Here is an 18,267-nt window from a genome sequence, read left to right on the forward strand (position 1 = left end):
GCTGGAACTGTACACCGCTTCTTTTGGCATGTCAAAATGGTCATAAAGAAATTGCGGAAATATTGTTGAGAGAAAAAGCCAAAATTGTTGCATTGGATCCCATGGGATGGACACCGCTTCATTTGGCATGTATGAGTGGTCTTAAAGAGGCAGTAGAAATATTTGTAGGAGAAGAAGTCAACATTTGCACCTACGATTACAATGACTTGACACCACTTCATTTGGCATGTTTGCATGGTCATAAAGAGGTTGTGGAAATATTAATTAGGGAAAAAGCCAACATTGACGCATTGACTCACAAGAATTTCACACCGCTTCATTGGGCATGTCGCAATGGTCATAAAGAGGTAGTGGAAATATTAATGAAAGGAAAAGCAAACATTGACGCAATGGCTGAAAACAAGTTCGCACCGCTTCATTTGGCATGCGAGAATGGTCATAAAGAGGTAGTTGAAATATTAATAAAGGAAAAGGCCAACATTGACGCATTGACTCACAAGAATTTCACACCGCTTCATTGGGCATGTCGCAATGGTCATAAAGAGGTTGTGGAAATATTAATAAGAGGAAAATCAAACATTGACGCACTGACTGAAAACGGGTTCACACCGCTTCATTTTGCATGTCGCAATGGTCATAAAGAGATTGTGAAAAAATTAATTAGGAAAAAGGCCAACATTGGCGCATTGACTCACAAGAATTTCACACCGCTTCATTGGTCATGCCGCAATGGTCATAGAGAGATTGTAGACATATTATTGAGGAAAAACTCCAATATTGACGCTTTGACTCACAGGAATTTCACACCGCTTCATTGGGCATGCCGCAATGGTCATAAAGAGGTAGTGGACATATTAATAAGAGGAAAAGCAAACATTGACGCACTGGCTGAAAACAAGTTCACACCGCTTCATTGGGCATGCCGCAATGGTCATAGAGAGATTGTAGAAATATTATTGAGGAAAAGCTCCAATATTGACGCTATGACTCACAGGAATTTCACACCGCTTCATTGGGCATGCCGCAATGGTCATAAAGAGGTCGTGAAAATATTACTTAGGGAAAAAGCCAACATTGATGCATTGACTGACAAGAATTCCACACCGCTTCATTGGGCATGCCGCAATGGCCATAAAGAGGTTGAGGAGATATTAATTAAGGAAAAAGACAACATTGACGCATCGACTGAAAACAAGTTCAAGCCGCTTCATTAGGCATGCCGCAAAGGTCATGAAGACGTCGTCAATGAATTAACTACATCGGCTGTTTTCCTACTCTCCGCATCGACCAATGTGGCGCTAGCTTCTATGCGCGAAAAATCGCTAAAAGTAAATCGCAAAAATATTGTATGGCGAATACCATCTAAAGGCAAATTCTTCAAAATGGAATATATTATTCGAAAAAATATTTGGTAGTGGTTGTACACAATGGTGACCACTATTAAGCCTACCAAATATTTTTTCGGTAAAAGCTTTGTATTTCAAGTAATTCAAGTTTAGATGCATTTCGCCATACAAAATTAAATTGATTTACTCCTGCTGATCAACTGTGGCTGCGCGCAAAGCGGGTAGTCCATTATTAAAGGGTGAGTCTCCGCATCGATCAATGTGGCGCTAGCTTCTATGCGCGAAAAATCGCTAAAAGTAAATCGCAAAAATATTGTATGGCGAATAGCATCTAAAGGCAAATTTATCAAAGTGGAATACATTATTCGAAAAAATGTTTGGTAGTGGTTGTGCACAACGGTGACTACTATTAAGCCTACCAAATATTTTTTCAGAAAAAGCTTTCTATTTCAAGTAATTCAAGTTTAGATGCTTTTCACCATACAAAATAAAATGGATTTACTCCTGCTGATCAACTGTAGGTGTGCGCCAAGCGGGTAATCCATTCGCTGGACTGTCCAGCGACGCGACGTTTCCAGCGACGTCAATGTGAACTGTCATAGCAACTGTGACGTTCCGTAATCTTCATCACTGTTAACCTCCAGCTGGCTTTGTACGTGCTCACCGAGGTGCTCACTCTCTCAATCCATAATTTCGAAGCATTGTTCGAATAAATTTTAGTTCTTATATATTATAGACGCATTCGATCTTACACCTCACCTCAACAATCATCGCATTCTGATTGTAATTGTTCGCATCATCGATTGCGGGACACAACGATGCGTTTGATTTCAGGCCTCCCGGAACCGTCAGGTAAAGAGATTTTGTGAGGCTGAATGGGTCCACTGACAAAGAATAAATTAGACAAACTTGTTTACCCAGTACGAAGAAACGGTAGGAGGAACATTTACTCCTTTTGCGTGTGGCCATGTTTTCAAGCGCTGGATGTGAGGGATTAAATGTACCGGAAACGCAAATAAAAACCATGGTGCATCACCTACTGTAAGTTGTCTTGGTCCATGCCCTGAAGAATTCAATTCTTCACAAAACTCAGTGTTTTTTTTCTGTTAAACTTTGCACTTTTGACACTTTACATACTATTCATTATTCAATTTTGAAAATTTTAAATACCGTGCATCAACAAGTTGCTTTTATCCTCCATATCGTTTGCGAAGTTTTGTCACATTATCAATCAAGACAACAGTCGAAAAATATACCAGGATCGTTGCTGGCGACAGGTGTCAAGTCTAGCGACACCACAGAGAACAGACGTCCAAGCTCATGTAGTGCAGTTGTGTAAAGCATTGCAACGATTGTTTTGAAATAACTGGGAATGTGGCCATTACGCGGCGCTGTCACATTTTGAATCGGGGTACAAATTTGCCGTTGTTTTAGCTTTTGACGCTAGTGTCATCAAGTGTGCACGATAGTATAGTTCCATAAAGAGAATGTGTTGTTTTTACTTGGAAAACAATAATTGAATTCTTGTTCAACTTGTTTATTATTGAAAATAATGAAACTAATTATCAATGGGTTGCTCAAATTTTGTTGCTGGATTAGTGAATTAATCATAAACATCTTGTTATTTAAGCAAATATAGCTCAGAATCTGAGTAGGAAAATTTAAAGGTGCGCTAGTGAAATATTTCTTCAGAAAGCGCCATCATGGTGTCGAAACAAGTTTTTGAGTGGGAAAGTCACCGTCGATGTCGCTACTGAGCTTGTTTTTTCTTAACACAAGATTTTCAAGCAATTTTGTTCGAGCATGTTCGTCTGTTCTCTGTGGCGACAGGTCGTTTCCACTTTTTTCTTCTGCAGGCACAATAATCTTTTGTATTGGCTTTCAAGGGCAAAACAAAACATACTGTTACCCATCTTTGTTTCGGTAGCGCAACTACCGAACTGATGATGTTTACCTTTTTTCACATACCTATCAACATAATCTGTTGGGGGAATTATTTTATTTTTCCTATTGACGATCTTGCACCAAATACGACGCACAGGCAAACAAAATTGTCCCACCACAAAATATGAACACCGATTTCAGCATACATTGGTTGATGTCGCCGCTACAGTTTTCCAGTAACGGAGCGTTATTTTGGGTGTTTCGACTAATCGGTTTGTTTATGCACTATTTCCTTTGTTGTTGGATGTGTGAGCATTGTGTTGTCAAAGATTGAACATTTGCACGATCGTCGCGAAATCCTTGCAAAGCTCAATACTTACAACCCACATTCGACAAATTTTTTAAGTGGGAATGGTAGAACTTTCAATTCCCTCGGTCGCACGTACATTAGTTTTGCATTTTGTTCCACCATTTCCGTGAAAAATGAGATCCGGCTTGTGCAAGTGAGGAGTTGAGGTTAGAATTGTAGGATATTCTAGGTTAGATTTGCTATCCACTTCGCCTGAACGATTTTCAGACCCAAAAATATCGTACTTCTAATTAGTTTTCAAGGCCGTAAAAAATACTGTTATGCTCAGAATAAACAGTTATACCTTCGGATCACACTCATTTACTCGCAAATCTCAATCTGACTGTAAAAATAATGAATTTCTTTCCAATGTTTTGAAACCCCGAACGAATTTGACATTGCTTTCGGGAAGCATCATCACGACGACGACAACACTCCCAAGCGGTCGAATCGTCGTTTTGGGGGGCGAATTGAAACGAAACTCAGTCTGCACAAATTTTGTGACGTTGTGTATTCAAATTGACCCTCAGAATATTGATTTCAACCGCAAGCCGCCTTTCAGTGTAGCAACATTAGCAGCGTAACTGTCGCTGCAAAAACGTTATTTTTGTATAGGAACTGCGCGATGGCGGTTAGACGCCAAACTCGTTTTGACATCGATTTTGACATTGACATTGCTTTTTACCTCTTTTTACTTTGGTTTTGCCCCGACCGGTAAACACCCAACCATCGAATCAACCTCTACTAACGAGCCCGCCATGAACGAACCCGCCTGTATACGGTTTCGTATGATGCGTCCATATAGGCCTTTTCAGTTGACAGATCCGTGTATGCCACTGTTTACATCTGCCGAACAAAGGCGCAAACGCTAAACTGTCATTCGCGACTACGAAGTTGCAGAATGTGCGTGAAGGTTTACGTGAGAAAAAACGAGAGGGAAATATTTTTTGCTTTTTTTTTCACGCACATTCTGACAGTTCCTTAGGGGCTGTCCATAAACCACGTGGTAATTTTTTAGGGACTTTCCAAACCCCCCCCCCCCCCTGGTCATTAGTCCATACAAACATTTTAATTTGTCCATACAAAATAGTCATTGTTTGTCTAATCAGTCTTTGTCAATCAAGTAATTAAAATTCATTCCCTGTCGGTTTTTGGAACGAGTCGGATGTGAATGTCCGTTTCTCTTCGCGCGGTAGCATTCGTTATTAGTAGAGTTTTTTTTGCCCCTCGAGCTGAGGTTTTTTTATATCATTAGTTTTCCTACTAGTGCGGAGTGTAGTGCCGCAAGGCGAATCCTTCCGATTTGGGAAGCGTGCTGCATAAGTAGCTCGTACAGCTTTAACCCACATCAGGCAAGCATAATTGCCACATAATAAACGGCGCACGACGACAACGACGACGACGACGACGACGACGCCGGTAACGACGAAGCGAGAAGGTCGACGACAAAGGTCAGCAGCGCAAAACAGCAGCAGCAGCAGCCTAAGCCATCGTCACAAACAGCGACCTACCTACATATAGGTATACAAAGGCTGTGCACAGACCAGTTGAGTATCTTGTATCTTTTTTGCCGCTCTATTGTTTCCCAGTCCCCCGTCTAGCTCGCAGTAATAATTTTATTTCGATTAGAGTTTCGATGGTACAGTAGTTCCTCCCGGTTCACGGCCCATTATATCGCACTATTTTTTTAGTTTTAAGTTTTTTTTTTGAGTTGCTATCCTTTCTATTCTTGGATTTTTTTTGTTTTTTTTTCAATATTTTCTTATATTATATTAGTATTTAAGTAGATACAAACATTGAATTGATTTTTTTTGAAGTTGCTATCCTTTTCTTGCCCTTTTTCCCGATATCACTCTACGTCATATTAGAACTGGTGTTGAGAGTACTTTTTTGGTTTGACTCTGTTTTGATCTGCCGCATTCCTACCACAGTGGTTCAAAAAACTTTTTTTCTGTTTTTTTTTTGCTTTTTTGACTTAGTTGTTTTTTTCGACGTAGGACTATTGGTTGAATTCAGGTAGGACCACGTCTTCGAATTATTTTTTTTAGTTGCTATCCTTCTCTTTCTTTGTTTTTTTTTGTTTTTCTTTTTTTTTCTCTTTCAATATTTTTTTTTATAGATATTTAAGTTGGTAAACGTTTTTTTGGATTGGTGTTTTTTTTTCTCGTTCTCCCGGTTTAACTTTATATTGAACATCTGGTTGGTTAAATTTGTTCTTATATTGGTTTTTATTGCCATTATCTGGCATAAGGTATAATAAAATAGGCCTGCATGGAAACGAATGACACTGGTGGGGGTTCACCGGATCTCGTAATTTCATCCGATGATGAGACAGGCTCTGGTCTGTCCACTATTTCAATAGAACAAATTCAGAATTCTGATGCCATGGAGACTGGCGATCATGAAAACGATCCAGGGGTTCCCCATGTACGTTGTGTTGTTTCTTCCGGAATTGTTCCAATTAGTTCTTTGGTGAAAGAAACACGGTCCCAGCCCATGGTAAAAACTCCCTTGGCTACAAATTTATCTCAGCCTTGTATTTCCTCTCAGCCACCTGTATTCTCCTCTGTCCCTGGATCTTCTTCTAACCCGGTGAGCCCCCGCACGAAAGTTTATCCACCCGGATCTAAGGGTCCCTTTCTGGTTTTCTTTCGGCCCAAACCGAATGGAAAAAAATTAAACAAATTACAAATCGCAAATGATCTGGCAAAATCGTTTCGTGGGGTTCTGGAGATAGACTCACCCAGCCGTGACAAGCTGCGTGTCACGGTAAGTGACCGCGAACAAGCGAACAAGATCGCTAACTTTGAGCTCTTTACGCGGGAATATAAAACATATCTGCCTAGCCTCGAGATAGAGTGCTACGGAGTGGTCACCGAAGATAATTTAACCTGTGCTGCAATCATGTCTGGAGCTGGTGGGTTTAAAAATCGTGCCGTCCCACTGGTTCCAGTACTTGAGGCCGTTCAAATGAACAAGGCACAATCTGACGGCTCAAAACAACCGTCCAACTCTTTCCGGGTGACCTTCTCCGGCTCCGCTCTTCCGAGCGTTCTCGTGGTTGGGCTTCTTCGACTACCTGTTCGTCTCTACGAACCGAAGGTAATGCACTGTGCAAAATGTCAGCAGTTGGGCCACACCGCACTTTACTGTTGCAATAAACCACGTTGCAGTATGTGTGGCGAACAACACGCGGAGGGCTCCTGCAATACGGAGCCAAAATGTGCCACTTGTGGCGAATCTCCTCCCCACGAGCTCAGTGCATGCCCGAAGTATGTAGAGCGGGAGAAACATTCCATAAACTCCTTAAAACAGCGGTCAAGGCGATCTTATGCAGAAATGCTGAAAAAGATCGCCCCGGCTGCTGTTTCATTAGCCCAACCTTCCACTAGTACTAATATTTATGCAGCCCTGCCGGATAACGACCAAGGTTCTGACTCTGAGGGTGGTGTAGAGTACACTATAATTGAGACAGGGACGAAAAGGAAGCGAGCTGTTGCAAAACGGCACATGCAACAGCGAGCTTCTCAAAGCGTTCCTGTTGCTCAACCAGCTCTTCAAACCCCTCTGGTAAAATCAAGAAGGGGCGGAAACACCAAAAAGGTATCGCCTCCAGGTTTCAAATTTTCGGCTGGAGATTTTCCGTCACTTCCGGGAGCATCTAAAACCCCAGTTGCTCCAGTTTTTCGCCCAGAAACCCAACAACCTAGTCAACAGGAACGTCGGCAGAATCCAGTCGACCTTTCTGGAAAATTGACTCTTTCTGGGATAGTGGATATCATCTTCGAAACTTTGAATATCTCACCCGCTATAAGAAGTTTATTAAACATAGCACTTCCTTTTGTGAAACCTCTTCTGAAGCAACTGGCTTCAAACTGGCCGATTCTTGAATCTTTCATATCTTTCGATGGCTAATTTGTCCAGTGAGGTCGGAGATATGATAGAAGTCCTACAGTGGAATTGTAGAAGCTTAATTAAAAACATGGATGCTTTCAAATTTTTAGTTCACAGAACACGTTGTGACATATTTGCGCTCAGTGAAACATGGCTTACTTCCGATAAAGATATCTCCTTCCACGATTTTAATATTATTCGTTGTGATCGAGGGGATGGATATGGAGGGGTGATCTTGGGGATCAAAAAGCTCCATTCATTTTATAGAATTGATTTCCCCCCGATGAACGACACTGAAATAGTTGCAAGTCACGTTACTATAAAAGGTAAAAGTTTCAGTGTAGCCAGTGTGTACATACCGCCCAGCGCTAGAGTATCTCGAAGAGATCTTGCGGAAATATGCTGTGCTATGCCTGCGCCTTGGTTGATCCTAGGAGATTTTAATGCACACGGAACAGCCTGGGGGTCTCCGAAGGACGACAATCGCGCAACCCTGATATATGACCTCTGCGACTATTTCAACTTGACAATTTTGAACTCCGGGGAAGCAACGCGAATTAAACCTCCAGATCCTCCAAGCATGTTAGACCTCTCAATATGTTCGAATTCACTATCATTGGATTGCACGTGGAATGTAATTCAGGATCCCCATGGTAGTGATCATCTGCCAATCAAAATTTCAGTTACCAATGATTCGTGTCAGGCTCGCCAGATCGACGTCGCGTATGACCTTACGAAGCATATCGACTGGGGCAAATATGCTGAATTGGTCTCAGAGGGCGAGCAGTCGGTTGACGTTCTTCCGCCGCAGGAAGAATACCAATTCTTGTCCGGGTTAATCGTCGAAAGTGCTCTTCAAGCGCAGCGTAGGCCGGTTCCGGGAACTTCGATACGGCGAAGACCCCCCACACTGTGGTGGGATGAAGAATGTACCGGAGCCTATCGCGATAGGTCCGCCGCGTTTAAAATATATCGGAAGCGCGGTACACGGGAGAACTACGAGCGGTATTCCTCTCTTGACGAGATTTTCAAGAACCTCGTAAAGGCGAAAAAACGTGGTTATTGGAGGAATTTCGTCAACGGCTTATCGCGGGAGACGTCAATGCGGACTCTCTGGACGGTGGGAAGGAGAATGCGCAACGCGGTATCAGTAAATGAGGATCGAGAAAGCTCGCCTCGATGGATTTTCGATTTCGCAAAGAAAGTCTGTCCGGATTCGGTCCAAGTACAAGCGAATATTCGTCGTTATCCACCCGAAAGGAATGCGATGGATTCACCCTTTTCGATGCTAGAATTCTCTCTCGCGCTTCTATCATGTAACAACTCTGCCCCAGGAATGGATAGAATAAAGTTCAACTTGCTCAAAAGCCTCCCAGACGTCGCGAAGAGGCGCTTGTTGAATTTGTTCAATATATTCTTGGAAAGCAACACTGTTCCGGATGACTGGAGACGAGTGAGGGTTATCGCCATTCAAAAGCCCGGGAAGCCCGCGTCGGATCACAACTCGTACCGTCCTATTGCGATGTTGTCGTGCTTACGGAAGCTGCTAGAGAAGATGATTCTCCATCGGCTCGACACATGGGTTGAATCGAAAGGCCTTCTTTCAGATACTCAATTCGGTTTCCGCAGAGGCAAGGGAACGAGCGATTGTCTGGCGCTGCTTTCTACAGAAATTCAACTGGCCTACGCTCAGAAAGAGCAAATGGGTTCAGTATTTTTGGATATTAAGGGGGCTTTTGATGCAGTTTGCGTTGATGTCCTTTCAGACAAACTCCACGATTGTGGGCTTTCTCCGATTTTAAACAACTACTTGTACAACTTGTTGTCTGAGAAGCACATGTTTTTCTCTCATGGAACCTCGGCAACTTCACGAATTAGTTACATGGGTCTCCCCCAGGGCTCATGCTTAAGCCCTCTTCTTTACAATTTTTACGTCAGAGATATCGACGAATGTCTCGTGGAAAATTGCACGTTAAGACAGCTTGCGGATGACGCCGTGGTTTCTATCACCGGACCAGAGGCGGAAGCTCTGCAAGGACCATTGCAAGATACTCTGGACAATTTGTCTGCTTGGGCTGTAAAGCTGGGTATCGAATTCTCTCCGGAGAAAACTGAGTTAGTTGTCTTTTCTAGGAAGCGAGATCCAGCCGATCTAGAGCTTCAATTTTTGGGTAAGGAACTCTCTCAAGCTCTTTCACATATGTATCTAGGGGTCTGGTTCGACTCTAAAGGCACCTGGGGAAAGCACATTAATTATCTGTATCAGAAGTGCCAAAAACGAATCAACTTCATGCGTACACTCACCGGAACATGGTGGGGAGCCCACCCGGAAGATCTGATAAAGCTTTATCGTACAACGATACTGTCGGTTCTCGAATACGGTAGCTTTTGCTTTCAGTCCGCCGCGAAAACACACATCCTGAAGCTAGAGCGTATCCAGTATCGTTGTCTTCGGATCGCGTTAGGCTGCATGAACTCGACGCACACAATGAGTTTGGAGGTACTAGCAGCAGTACTCCCTTTATCAGATCGTTTCGTGGAACTGTCGTTAAGGTTCCTCATCCGCTGTGAGGTGCTGAATCCATTGGTAATTGAAAACTTTGAGAAGCTGATCGAACGAATTCATCAAACAAAGTTTATGACAGTGTACTACTCGTACATGACTCTGGAGGTTCACCCTTCATTGAACGTTCCCAACCGCGATTGCTTCCCAGACTTCTCCAATTCCACTATAGGTTTTGATCTGACCATGATGCAAGAAATCCGTGGAATCCCAGATCCGCTCCAATCGGAGCACATTCCAAAAATTTTTGCAAGCAAGTTTGGTCATATCAGTTGTGACAGAAGGTTTTTCACTGACGGGTCAAAAACAAATGATTCCACTGGATTTGGTGTATTTAATGAGCTTCATAGCGCCGCCTATAAACTTCAAAGTCCTTGCTCAGTATATGTCGCAGAATTAGCGGCTATACACTACGCATTAGAGCGAATCGCCTCTCTTCCCTCTGATCAATATTTCATTTTCACGGATAGCCTCAGTTCAATTGAGGCTATTCGTTCAATGAGGCCGGTAAAGCACTCCACGTATTTCCTAAGCGAAATACGATCATTTTTGAGTGCTCTATCGAATCAAGCATATAACATCACCTTGGTTTGGGTCCCTTCGCATTGCTCGATCCCGGGCAATGAGAAAGCGGACTCACTCGCCAAGGTGGGCGCTATGGAAGGCGATATTTATGAGCGTCATATCGTCTTTAATGAATTTTTTTCGATTGCTCGTCAGCATGCCTTGGTCAGTTGGCAACAAAAATGGGATGCAGGAGAGTTGGGCAGGTGGTTACATTCAATTCTCCCACAGGTATCGAAGACGGCGTGGTTCAAGGGGTTGGATATGGGTCGAGATTTTATCAAGATAATGTGTCGACTTATGTCCAATCACTACTCTCTGGGCTCGCATTTCTATCGAATAGGGCTCACAGATAGCAATCGTTGTAGCTGTGGTGCAGGCTATCAAGATATCAACCATGTTGTGTGGGAATGTCCCGAATACGGTATTGCCAGATCCGATTTATGTGCATCCCTCAGGGCCCGAGGGAAACCAGAAAAGGAAGACATTAGAGATGTGTTGGGTAAACTTGATCTTGAGTATATGAAGCTTGTGTACGACTTCTTGAAGCAAGCTGAAGTCTTCGTTTGATATCCCCGTCTTGTTGTTCCACTTGTCCACCTCGTGACTTTGTTTGATATACCCAGTCTTGTTGCTCCACTTGTCCACCTCGTGTCCCTTCGAAAATCGTCTGTTTGTATCGTTACAGGTTGTCTGTCCACTCTACGTTTGACCAGCAGCAATACGCCACACTTAGCTGTCACGTGTCAACGAAAAACCCCAACACCCTATCCTTTCCTCAAATATTTTTGTTCCCCCCTAACCTCGACCAAACCGCGAGTTTTTCGGTTCCCCAAAACTAACATAGTTTATAAGACAAAAACATGAAATTGTAAATAGTTTTAACTGAATTCGGCTCCGTTATGCCTGTTGGCGCATGAGCCTTAAATAAATGATTAAGTAAAAAAATAAAAAAAAAAAAAAAGTAATTAAAATGTAATCCATATTCAAGCGGAAAGTTCTTCCAAAATAGTTTCAAACGAGTTCAAATACCGGGTGTTCAAAATATATACTGAAGAGTGTCCAAATACATTGAAGTGCCCAAAACAGTGAAAACTGATGCTTCTAAAATCAGTTTCCGTATTATTTACCTCGCTAATACGACACCGACTGTTGTCGAATAACCGGGGTAAACTTTTAATTCGAAAAACTGGTCACCATACAACATCTTGCGCATTGAAATTTGGCAACTCTATTTTTGTTTTTGTTTTGATTTCCGGATTTGTTATGAAACATAATTTCAACAGATATTGCGGTGGTACGAAAGAAAAGCTAGTTCTTTCTACGATTGTTGCCATCCTTGTCGTGAACCAACACGTCCGATGCGCTCTGCAATGTCCGATTAACTAACGACTCATCTCGATTTTCTTTCGTTCACCGATCGCGGCATAGTTGAATGCCGCATCCAGCACTCGGCCGGCGTCGGAGGCTCTTCCGCTCTTCACACGCATTCTCTCTTCTCTTTTTCAACCGAATAACAGTTGGCGTCGTTCGATTGAAATGTCTATTCGCCTTGACGGAGGCTCTCTGAGAGAATTGCGCTTGCGTGAAAACATTTTTTTTTAACATGGGAAAGGATAGGAGCTGCATTTTCAAATGCTTCTAATTCTTTATAGAAATTTTTTCAAGCAAAACGTTCTTAATGTTATCGAATGAGATTTTGATACGCTATATTATAGACATAACATTGTGATTTAAAAACTTTTGTCTAAAACCAGTTATAATGTAGCTAATTGAAAGTATATTGCAAAACATTATTACTTTTTTCAATCTGAAGTCCCTAAAATATTTTAGAAGCATTTGAAAATGCAGCTCCTATCCTTTCCCATGTTAAAAAAATTGATTTCACGCACAGCGCAATTCTCTCAGAGAGCCTCCGTCAAGGCGAATTGTGCCTTGCAAGATAAATCCGCGAAACGCGTTTGTCTTCTTCTTTTCCATCATGTTGCAAAAATATGACCGCACCACTATGAGCGATCTGATGGTCAGAAAATCTGCATGCGGCGCTTATATCAAATCCACATGAGGCTGCGGCGATATAGCCGCGACGAGATGCACGCGATACAGACGCAATGTGGAAATGGAAAAGATGAAGCCGCATCCCCCTGCAGCATCACTAAATAACATCACGATTATTAAACACAAAGCCGACGAGGTGATGCGTATGCGTATTTGAATCAATGTCGCGATAAATATTATTACGATTTCTGGCCACCTGAGTTGCCATTGTGTAAACTTTTGTTTTGATATGAACGGCCTGAAGGCTGCTGCGATGCTGCTGGGTGGGTGACAGTATCTGTTCGATTTTGACATTGCGTCTGTATCGCGGGAATCTCCTCGCGGGCATATCGCCGCCGCCCAATGTGGATTTATTATGAGCGCCGCAATACACAAATTCAAATGTTCATTGACAAGACGCTGCCAAAGCAAGCCAAACGAATTAAAGGCACAGAGAACAGACGTCCAAGCTCATGTAGTGCAGTTGTGTAAAGCATTGCAACGGTTGTTTTGAAATAACTGGGAATGTGGCCATTACGCGGCGCTGTCACATTTTGAATCGGGGTACAAATTTGCCGTTGTTTTAGCTTTTGGCGCTAGTGTCACCAAGTGTGCACGATAGTATAGTTCCACCAAGAGAATGTGTTGTTTTTACTTGGAAAACAATAATTGAATTCTTGTTCAAATTGTTTATTATTGAAAATAATGAAACTAATTATCAATGGGTTGCTCAAATTTTGTTGCTGGATTAGTGAAATAATCATAAACATCTTGTTATTTAAGCATATATAGCTCAGAATCTGAGTAGGAAAATTTAAAGGTGCGCTAGTGAAATATTTCTTCAGAAAGCGCCATCATGGTGTCGAAACAAGTTTTTGAGTGGGAAAGTCACCGTCGATGTCGCTACTGAGCTTGTTTTTTTCTTTACACAAGATTTTCAAGCAATTTTGTTCGAGCATGTTCGTCTGTTCTCTGTGTTAAAGGGTAGTACGCACCTGATAAGTACTGTGGAAAAATATAGGCCAAGGAACGGTCAAGAAATGATTTCGCTGTTAAAATTTCTTGAGCGGTCCGCAGCTGGAAAGAAATGAAAATTGTGTAACGCTCGTAACGCCTGCCGGGCAAATCAAATGGAGCTGTCACTTTTCCGTGCGGAAAAATATTCCGTTCAATTATTTCTCAAGGAAAAGTGACATTTCTTCCTTACTTGCCGGCTGCGAACTGCTCAAGTAATTTTGATGCGGAATCATTACTTGTCCTATCTTTTTGCACATTACGTACGAAGTGGAAACTACCCGCATAAACGATAACCATAAGATTTGCTTAAGCGCCTATTCGGGATACAGTTCGAACAGTATGCGGTATTGTTGAACCGTCTACATTACGGTGCGTGTATTGTGTTGGTTTATTAGGGTAGCCATTACAGTGAAAAAACTGCCTTTTGTTTCCCGAAAAATGATGACGGATGCTTGAGCCTTCAAACAAGTCATCGCTAATGCATCCCATCGCATTGATTTCGCAAACCTCCTGTCAAGTATATTTTTCAAGCTGCCATGGAATACAACTGAGAGATCACAGTCTATTAGTTATAAACGATCATCGAATAGACAAGAAAACATTTGAACATTTAAAGCGAATCATGTCTCTCTATAATAAACAATGCCTATGTATTAATTGAACGAATTTTCACATATTTCTATTGCGTTCTTTATGGGTATGCGTATATTATTATATTATAATATTATTTCATAATCGGATTCTCCACCCAAAAAAATAGTCGAAATCCAAAGTTTCATAATTTTTGGAGTCGGGGAACTATTTTTAAAATGCATTCAAAGTTTGTATGGGGAATTTTATTTGTTCGGGTTGAACTGTCATTTTATCCACGAAAATTAAAACTGTTTTGTTAATTTAACCATCAAAACAAAGGTATTGAAATCGAATAAAATTACGTTACACTCAGAAAAATGAGTTCTTTCAATTAGCAATAGTTTATACACTAACAACCCAATTCTTTGATATAGTGCAGGATATGTGAAAATGCTGTTATACTAAGTAAACAAATGAATAAATAAATGAAAGTCACAGCAGTATGTTATTTTTTTTGAGTAGGTTTCTTCGAAAACTCCTGGAAAACTCTTCTCCCATTCTCTCCTTTTTTATATAGAATGCGAAAACTGCTGATCAATCAACAGGTGGTTCCTCGGGTAATGTGGGGATCGACCCACTAAAAACTCATTCTCTCTCTTCCTTACCTTCGCGGTACGCCCGTCAGGGATGACTTTGAGAAGGGGAGTACGCTCTAACACAGAGAACAGACGAACATGCTCGAACAAAATTGCTTTAAAATCTTGTGTAAAGAAAAAACAAGCTCAGTAGCGACATCGACGATGACTTTCCCACTCAAAAACTTGTTTCGACAACATGATGGCGCTTTCTGAAGAAATATTTCACTAGCGCACCTTTAAATTTTCCTACTCAGATTCTGAGCTGTATTTGCTTAAATAACAAGATGTTTATGATTATTTCACTAATCCAGCAACAAAATTTGAGCAACCCATTGATAATTAGTTTCATTATTTTCAATAAGAAACAAGTTGAACAAGAATTCAATTAATGTTTTCCAAGTAAAACCAACACATTCTCTTGGTGGAACTATACTAGCACAGAGAACAGACATCCAAGTCCAGTTCCGAAACTGTGTAAGGAATTTAACGGCCATTTGAAATCGGCAACACAAGTGGCAATAGCGTGGCGCTGCAATCGGTTAATTTTCCATACTAATTTAATTCACCACTTGAAATGTTTCAATTCACCACTGACTGTGGCAATATGGTGTTTGGTGGCGTTAGTGTTGTCATCGTGTATTGGTTTGCAACCTTACTCAAGTAAAGATTCAAATCCTTCCACAACCTTCCGAATGAAATTTGTTCTAGCCTTGATGTCTGTTCTCTGTGATACTAGGGTGCACACTTGATGACACTAGCGCCAAAAGGTAAAACAACGGCAAATTTGTACCCCGATTCGAAATTTAACAGCGCCGCGTAATAGCCACATTCGCAGTTATTTCAAAACAACCGTTGCAATGCTTTACACAACTGCACTACATGAGCTTGGACGTCTGTTCTCTGTGACTCTAATAGTAAGCGTTCCACCAGCTACCGCATTAAGGGGCTGTCCATAAACCACGTGGTCGTAAGGGGGGGGGGGGGGGGGTTCGGCCTATGAGCATTTTGTATGGACGAATAAAAAATTTTGTATGGACAAATGACCACGGGGGGGGGGGGGGGGGGTTGAGAAGTCCCAAAAAAATGACCACGTGGTTTATGGACAGCCCCTAAGTTGTTCATTGGCTCGGGTCCTGGCTAGAAGCGAAGGCGGGCGGATCAACTTGCAGACCCATCATCTGATTATTGATGTCGAGGTTGCGTACGATTCAGTGAAGAGAAACGTGTTATGGCAGATTATGGTCGAACATGGTTTTCCGGTGAAATTATAAGACTGAAATACGTGCCAAGTAGAGGGTGTAAGGGTGTAAATTGTGAAGAGAACAAAACAGGGCAGGCTGTGGTGGGTTGGGCACGTAGCTCGTATGCAGGAGAAACGACACACTAAAATCATATTCAGCAGAGAACCAGGAAAAGGCCGTCCACTTCGTGGAAGACCTAAGGACTCCAAACGTTCGGGTGACTGGAAACGATTGGGCCAGGACCGAGACTAGTGGAGATGGCTGCTCCATTAGGCATAGACTCCCCGCTACGAATTGTAGCCCATCAAGTATCAAGCACAGAGAACAGACGAACATGCTCGAACAAAATTTCTTGAAAATCTTGTGTAAAGAAAAAAACAAGCTCAGTAGCGACATTGACGGTGACTTTCCCACTCAAAAACTTCTTTCGACACCATGATGGCGCTTTCTGAAGAAATATTTCACTAGCGCACCTTTAAATTTTGCTACTTAGATTCTGAGCTGTTTTTGCTTAAATAACAAGATGTATATGATTATTTTTCTGACCCAGCAACAAAATTTGAACAACCCATTGATAATTACTTTCATTATTTTCAATATGAAACAAGTTGAACAAGAATTCAATTAATGTTTTCCAAGTAAAACTAACACATTCTCTTGGTGGAACTATACTAGGGTGCACACTTGGTGACGCTAGCGCCAAATAGTAAAACAACGGCAAATTTGTACCCCGATTCGAAATTTGACAGCGCCGCGTAATGGCCACATTTCCAGTTATTTCAACAACCGTTGCAATGCTTTACACAACTGCACTACATGAGCTTGGACGTCTGTTCTCTGTGTATCAAGTAAGTACATGGGAATTTGAATGATATCCAGTCCTTCGTTCCGCAGGTCATTTTATCGTGCTCGATTTGGCTCAAAATCACAGAGAACAGACGTCCAAGCTCATGTAGTGCAGTTGTGTAAAGCATTGCAACGGTTGTTTTGAAATAACTGGGAATGTGGCCATTACGCGGCGCTGTCAAATTTCGAATCGGGGTACCAATTTGCCGTTGTTTTACCTTTTGGCGCTAGTGTCCCCAAGTGTGCACCCTAGAATAGTTCCACCAAGAGAATGTGTTGGTTTTACTTGGAAAACATTAATTGAATTCTTGTTCAACTTGTTTCCACAGAGAACAGACATCCAAGTCCAGTTCCGAAGCTGTGTAAGGAATTTAACGGCCATTTGAAATCGGCAACACAAGTGGCAATACCGTGGCGCTGCAATCGGTTAATTTCCCATACTAATTTAATTCACCACTTGAAATGTTTCAATTCACCACTGACTGTGGCAATATGGTATTTGGTGGCGTTAGTGTTGTCATCGTGTATTGGTTTGCAACCTTACTCGAGTAAAGATTCAAATCATTACACAACCTTCCGCATGAAATTTGTTCTAGCCTGGATGTCTGTTCTCTGTGTTGTTTCTTATTATAGACACTACACCACAGAGAACAGACGAACATGCTCGAACAAAATTGCTTGAAAATCTTGTGTAAAGAAAAAACAAGCTCAGTAGCGACATCGACGGTGACTTTCCCACTCAAAAACTTGTTTCGACACCATGATGGCGCTTTCTGAAGAAATATTTCATCCGCGCACCTTTAAATTTTGCTACTTAGATTCTGAGCTGTTTTTGCTTAAATAACAAGATGTGTATGATTATTTTACTGACCCAGCAACAAAATTTGAACAACCCATTGATAATTAGTTTCATTATTTTCAATAAGGAACAAGTTGAACAAGAATTCAATTAATGTTTTCCAAGTAAGACTAACACATTCTCTTGGTGGAACTATACTAGGGTGCACACTTGGTGACACTAGCGCCAAAAAGTAAAACAACGGCAAATTTGTACCACGATTCGAAATTTGACAGCGCCGCGTAATGGCCACATTCCCAGTTATTTCAAAACAACCGTTGCAATGCTTTACACAACAGCACTACATGAGCTTGGACGTCTGTTCTCTGTGGTTGTTCATTTTCCCTGGAGGCTCGGGTCCTGGCTAGAAGCGAAGGCGGGCAGATCAACTTGCAGATCCACCACAGAGAACAGACGTCTATCTTCGCTTTCTGCCTTGTGTAAAACTTTGTAACGGTCATTTCAGAGTATGTGGTG

The 18,267-nt window shown here is 41.8% G+C and overlaps 1 protein-coding gene across 1 annotated transcript; it reads left to right on the forward strand.

Annotated features, from left to right (window-relative positions):
- Positions 1–6: 6 nt before the first annotated feature.
- On the forward strand, positions 7–6,069 carry LOC134284936 (ankyrin-1-like). The gene has a single exon (XM_062844531.1). The coding sequence runs from the start codon at positions 102–104 to the stop codon at positions 1,212–1,214; it is 1,113 nt and encodes a 370-aa protein (XP_062700515.1). The 5' UTR covers positions 7–101; the 3' UTR covers positions 1,215–6,069.
- Positions 6,070–18,267: the final 12,198 nt, after the last annotated feature.

The sequence above is a fragment of the Aedes albopictus genome, chromosome 1 (genome assembly GCF_035046485.1).
Source record: "Aedes albopictus strain Foshan chromosome 1, AalbF5, whole genome shotgun sequence".
NCBI classification, from domain to species: domain Eukaryota; kingdom Metazoa; phylum Arthropoda; class Insecta; order Diptera; family Culicidae; genus Aedes; species Aedes albopictus.

Bases quoted from the DNA above. Each gene is read 5' to 3' on its own strand.
- LOC134284936 (XM_062844531.1), top strand. From the start codon at position 102: ATGGGATGGACACCGCTTCATTTGGCATGTATGAGTGGTCTTAAAGAG.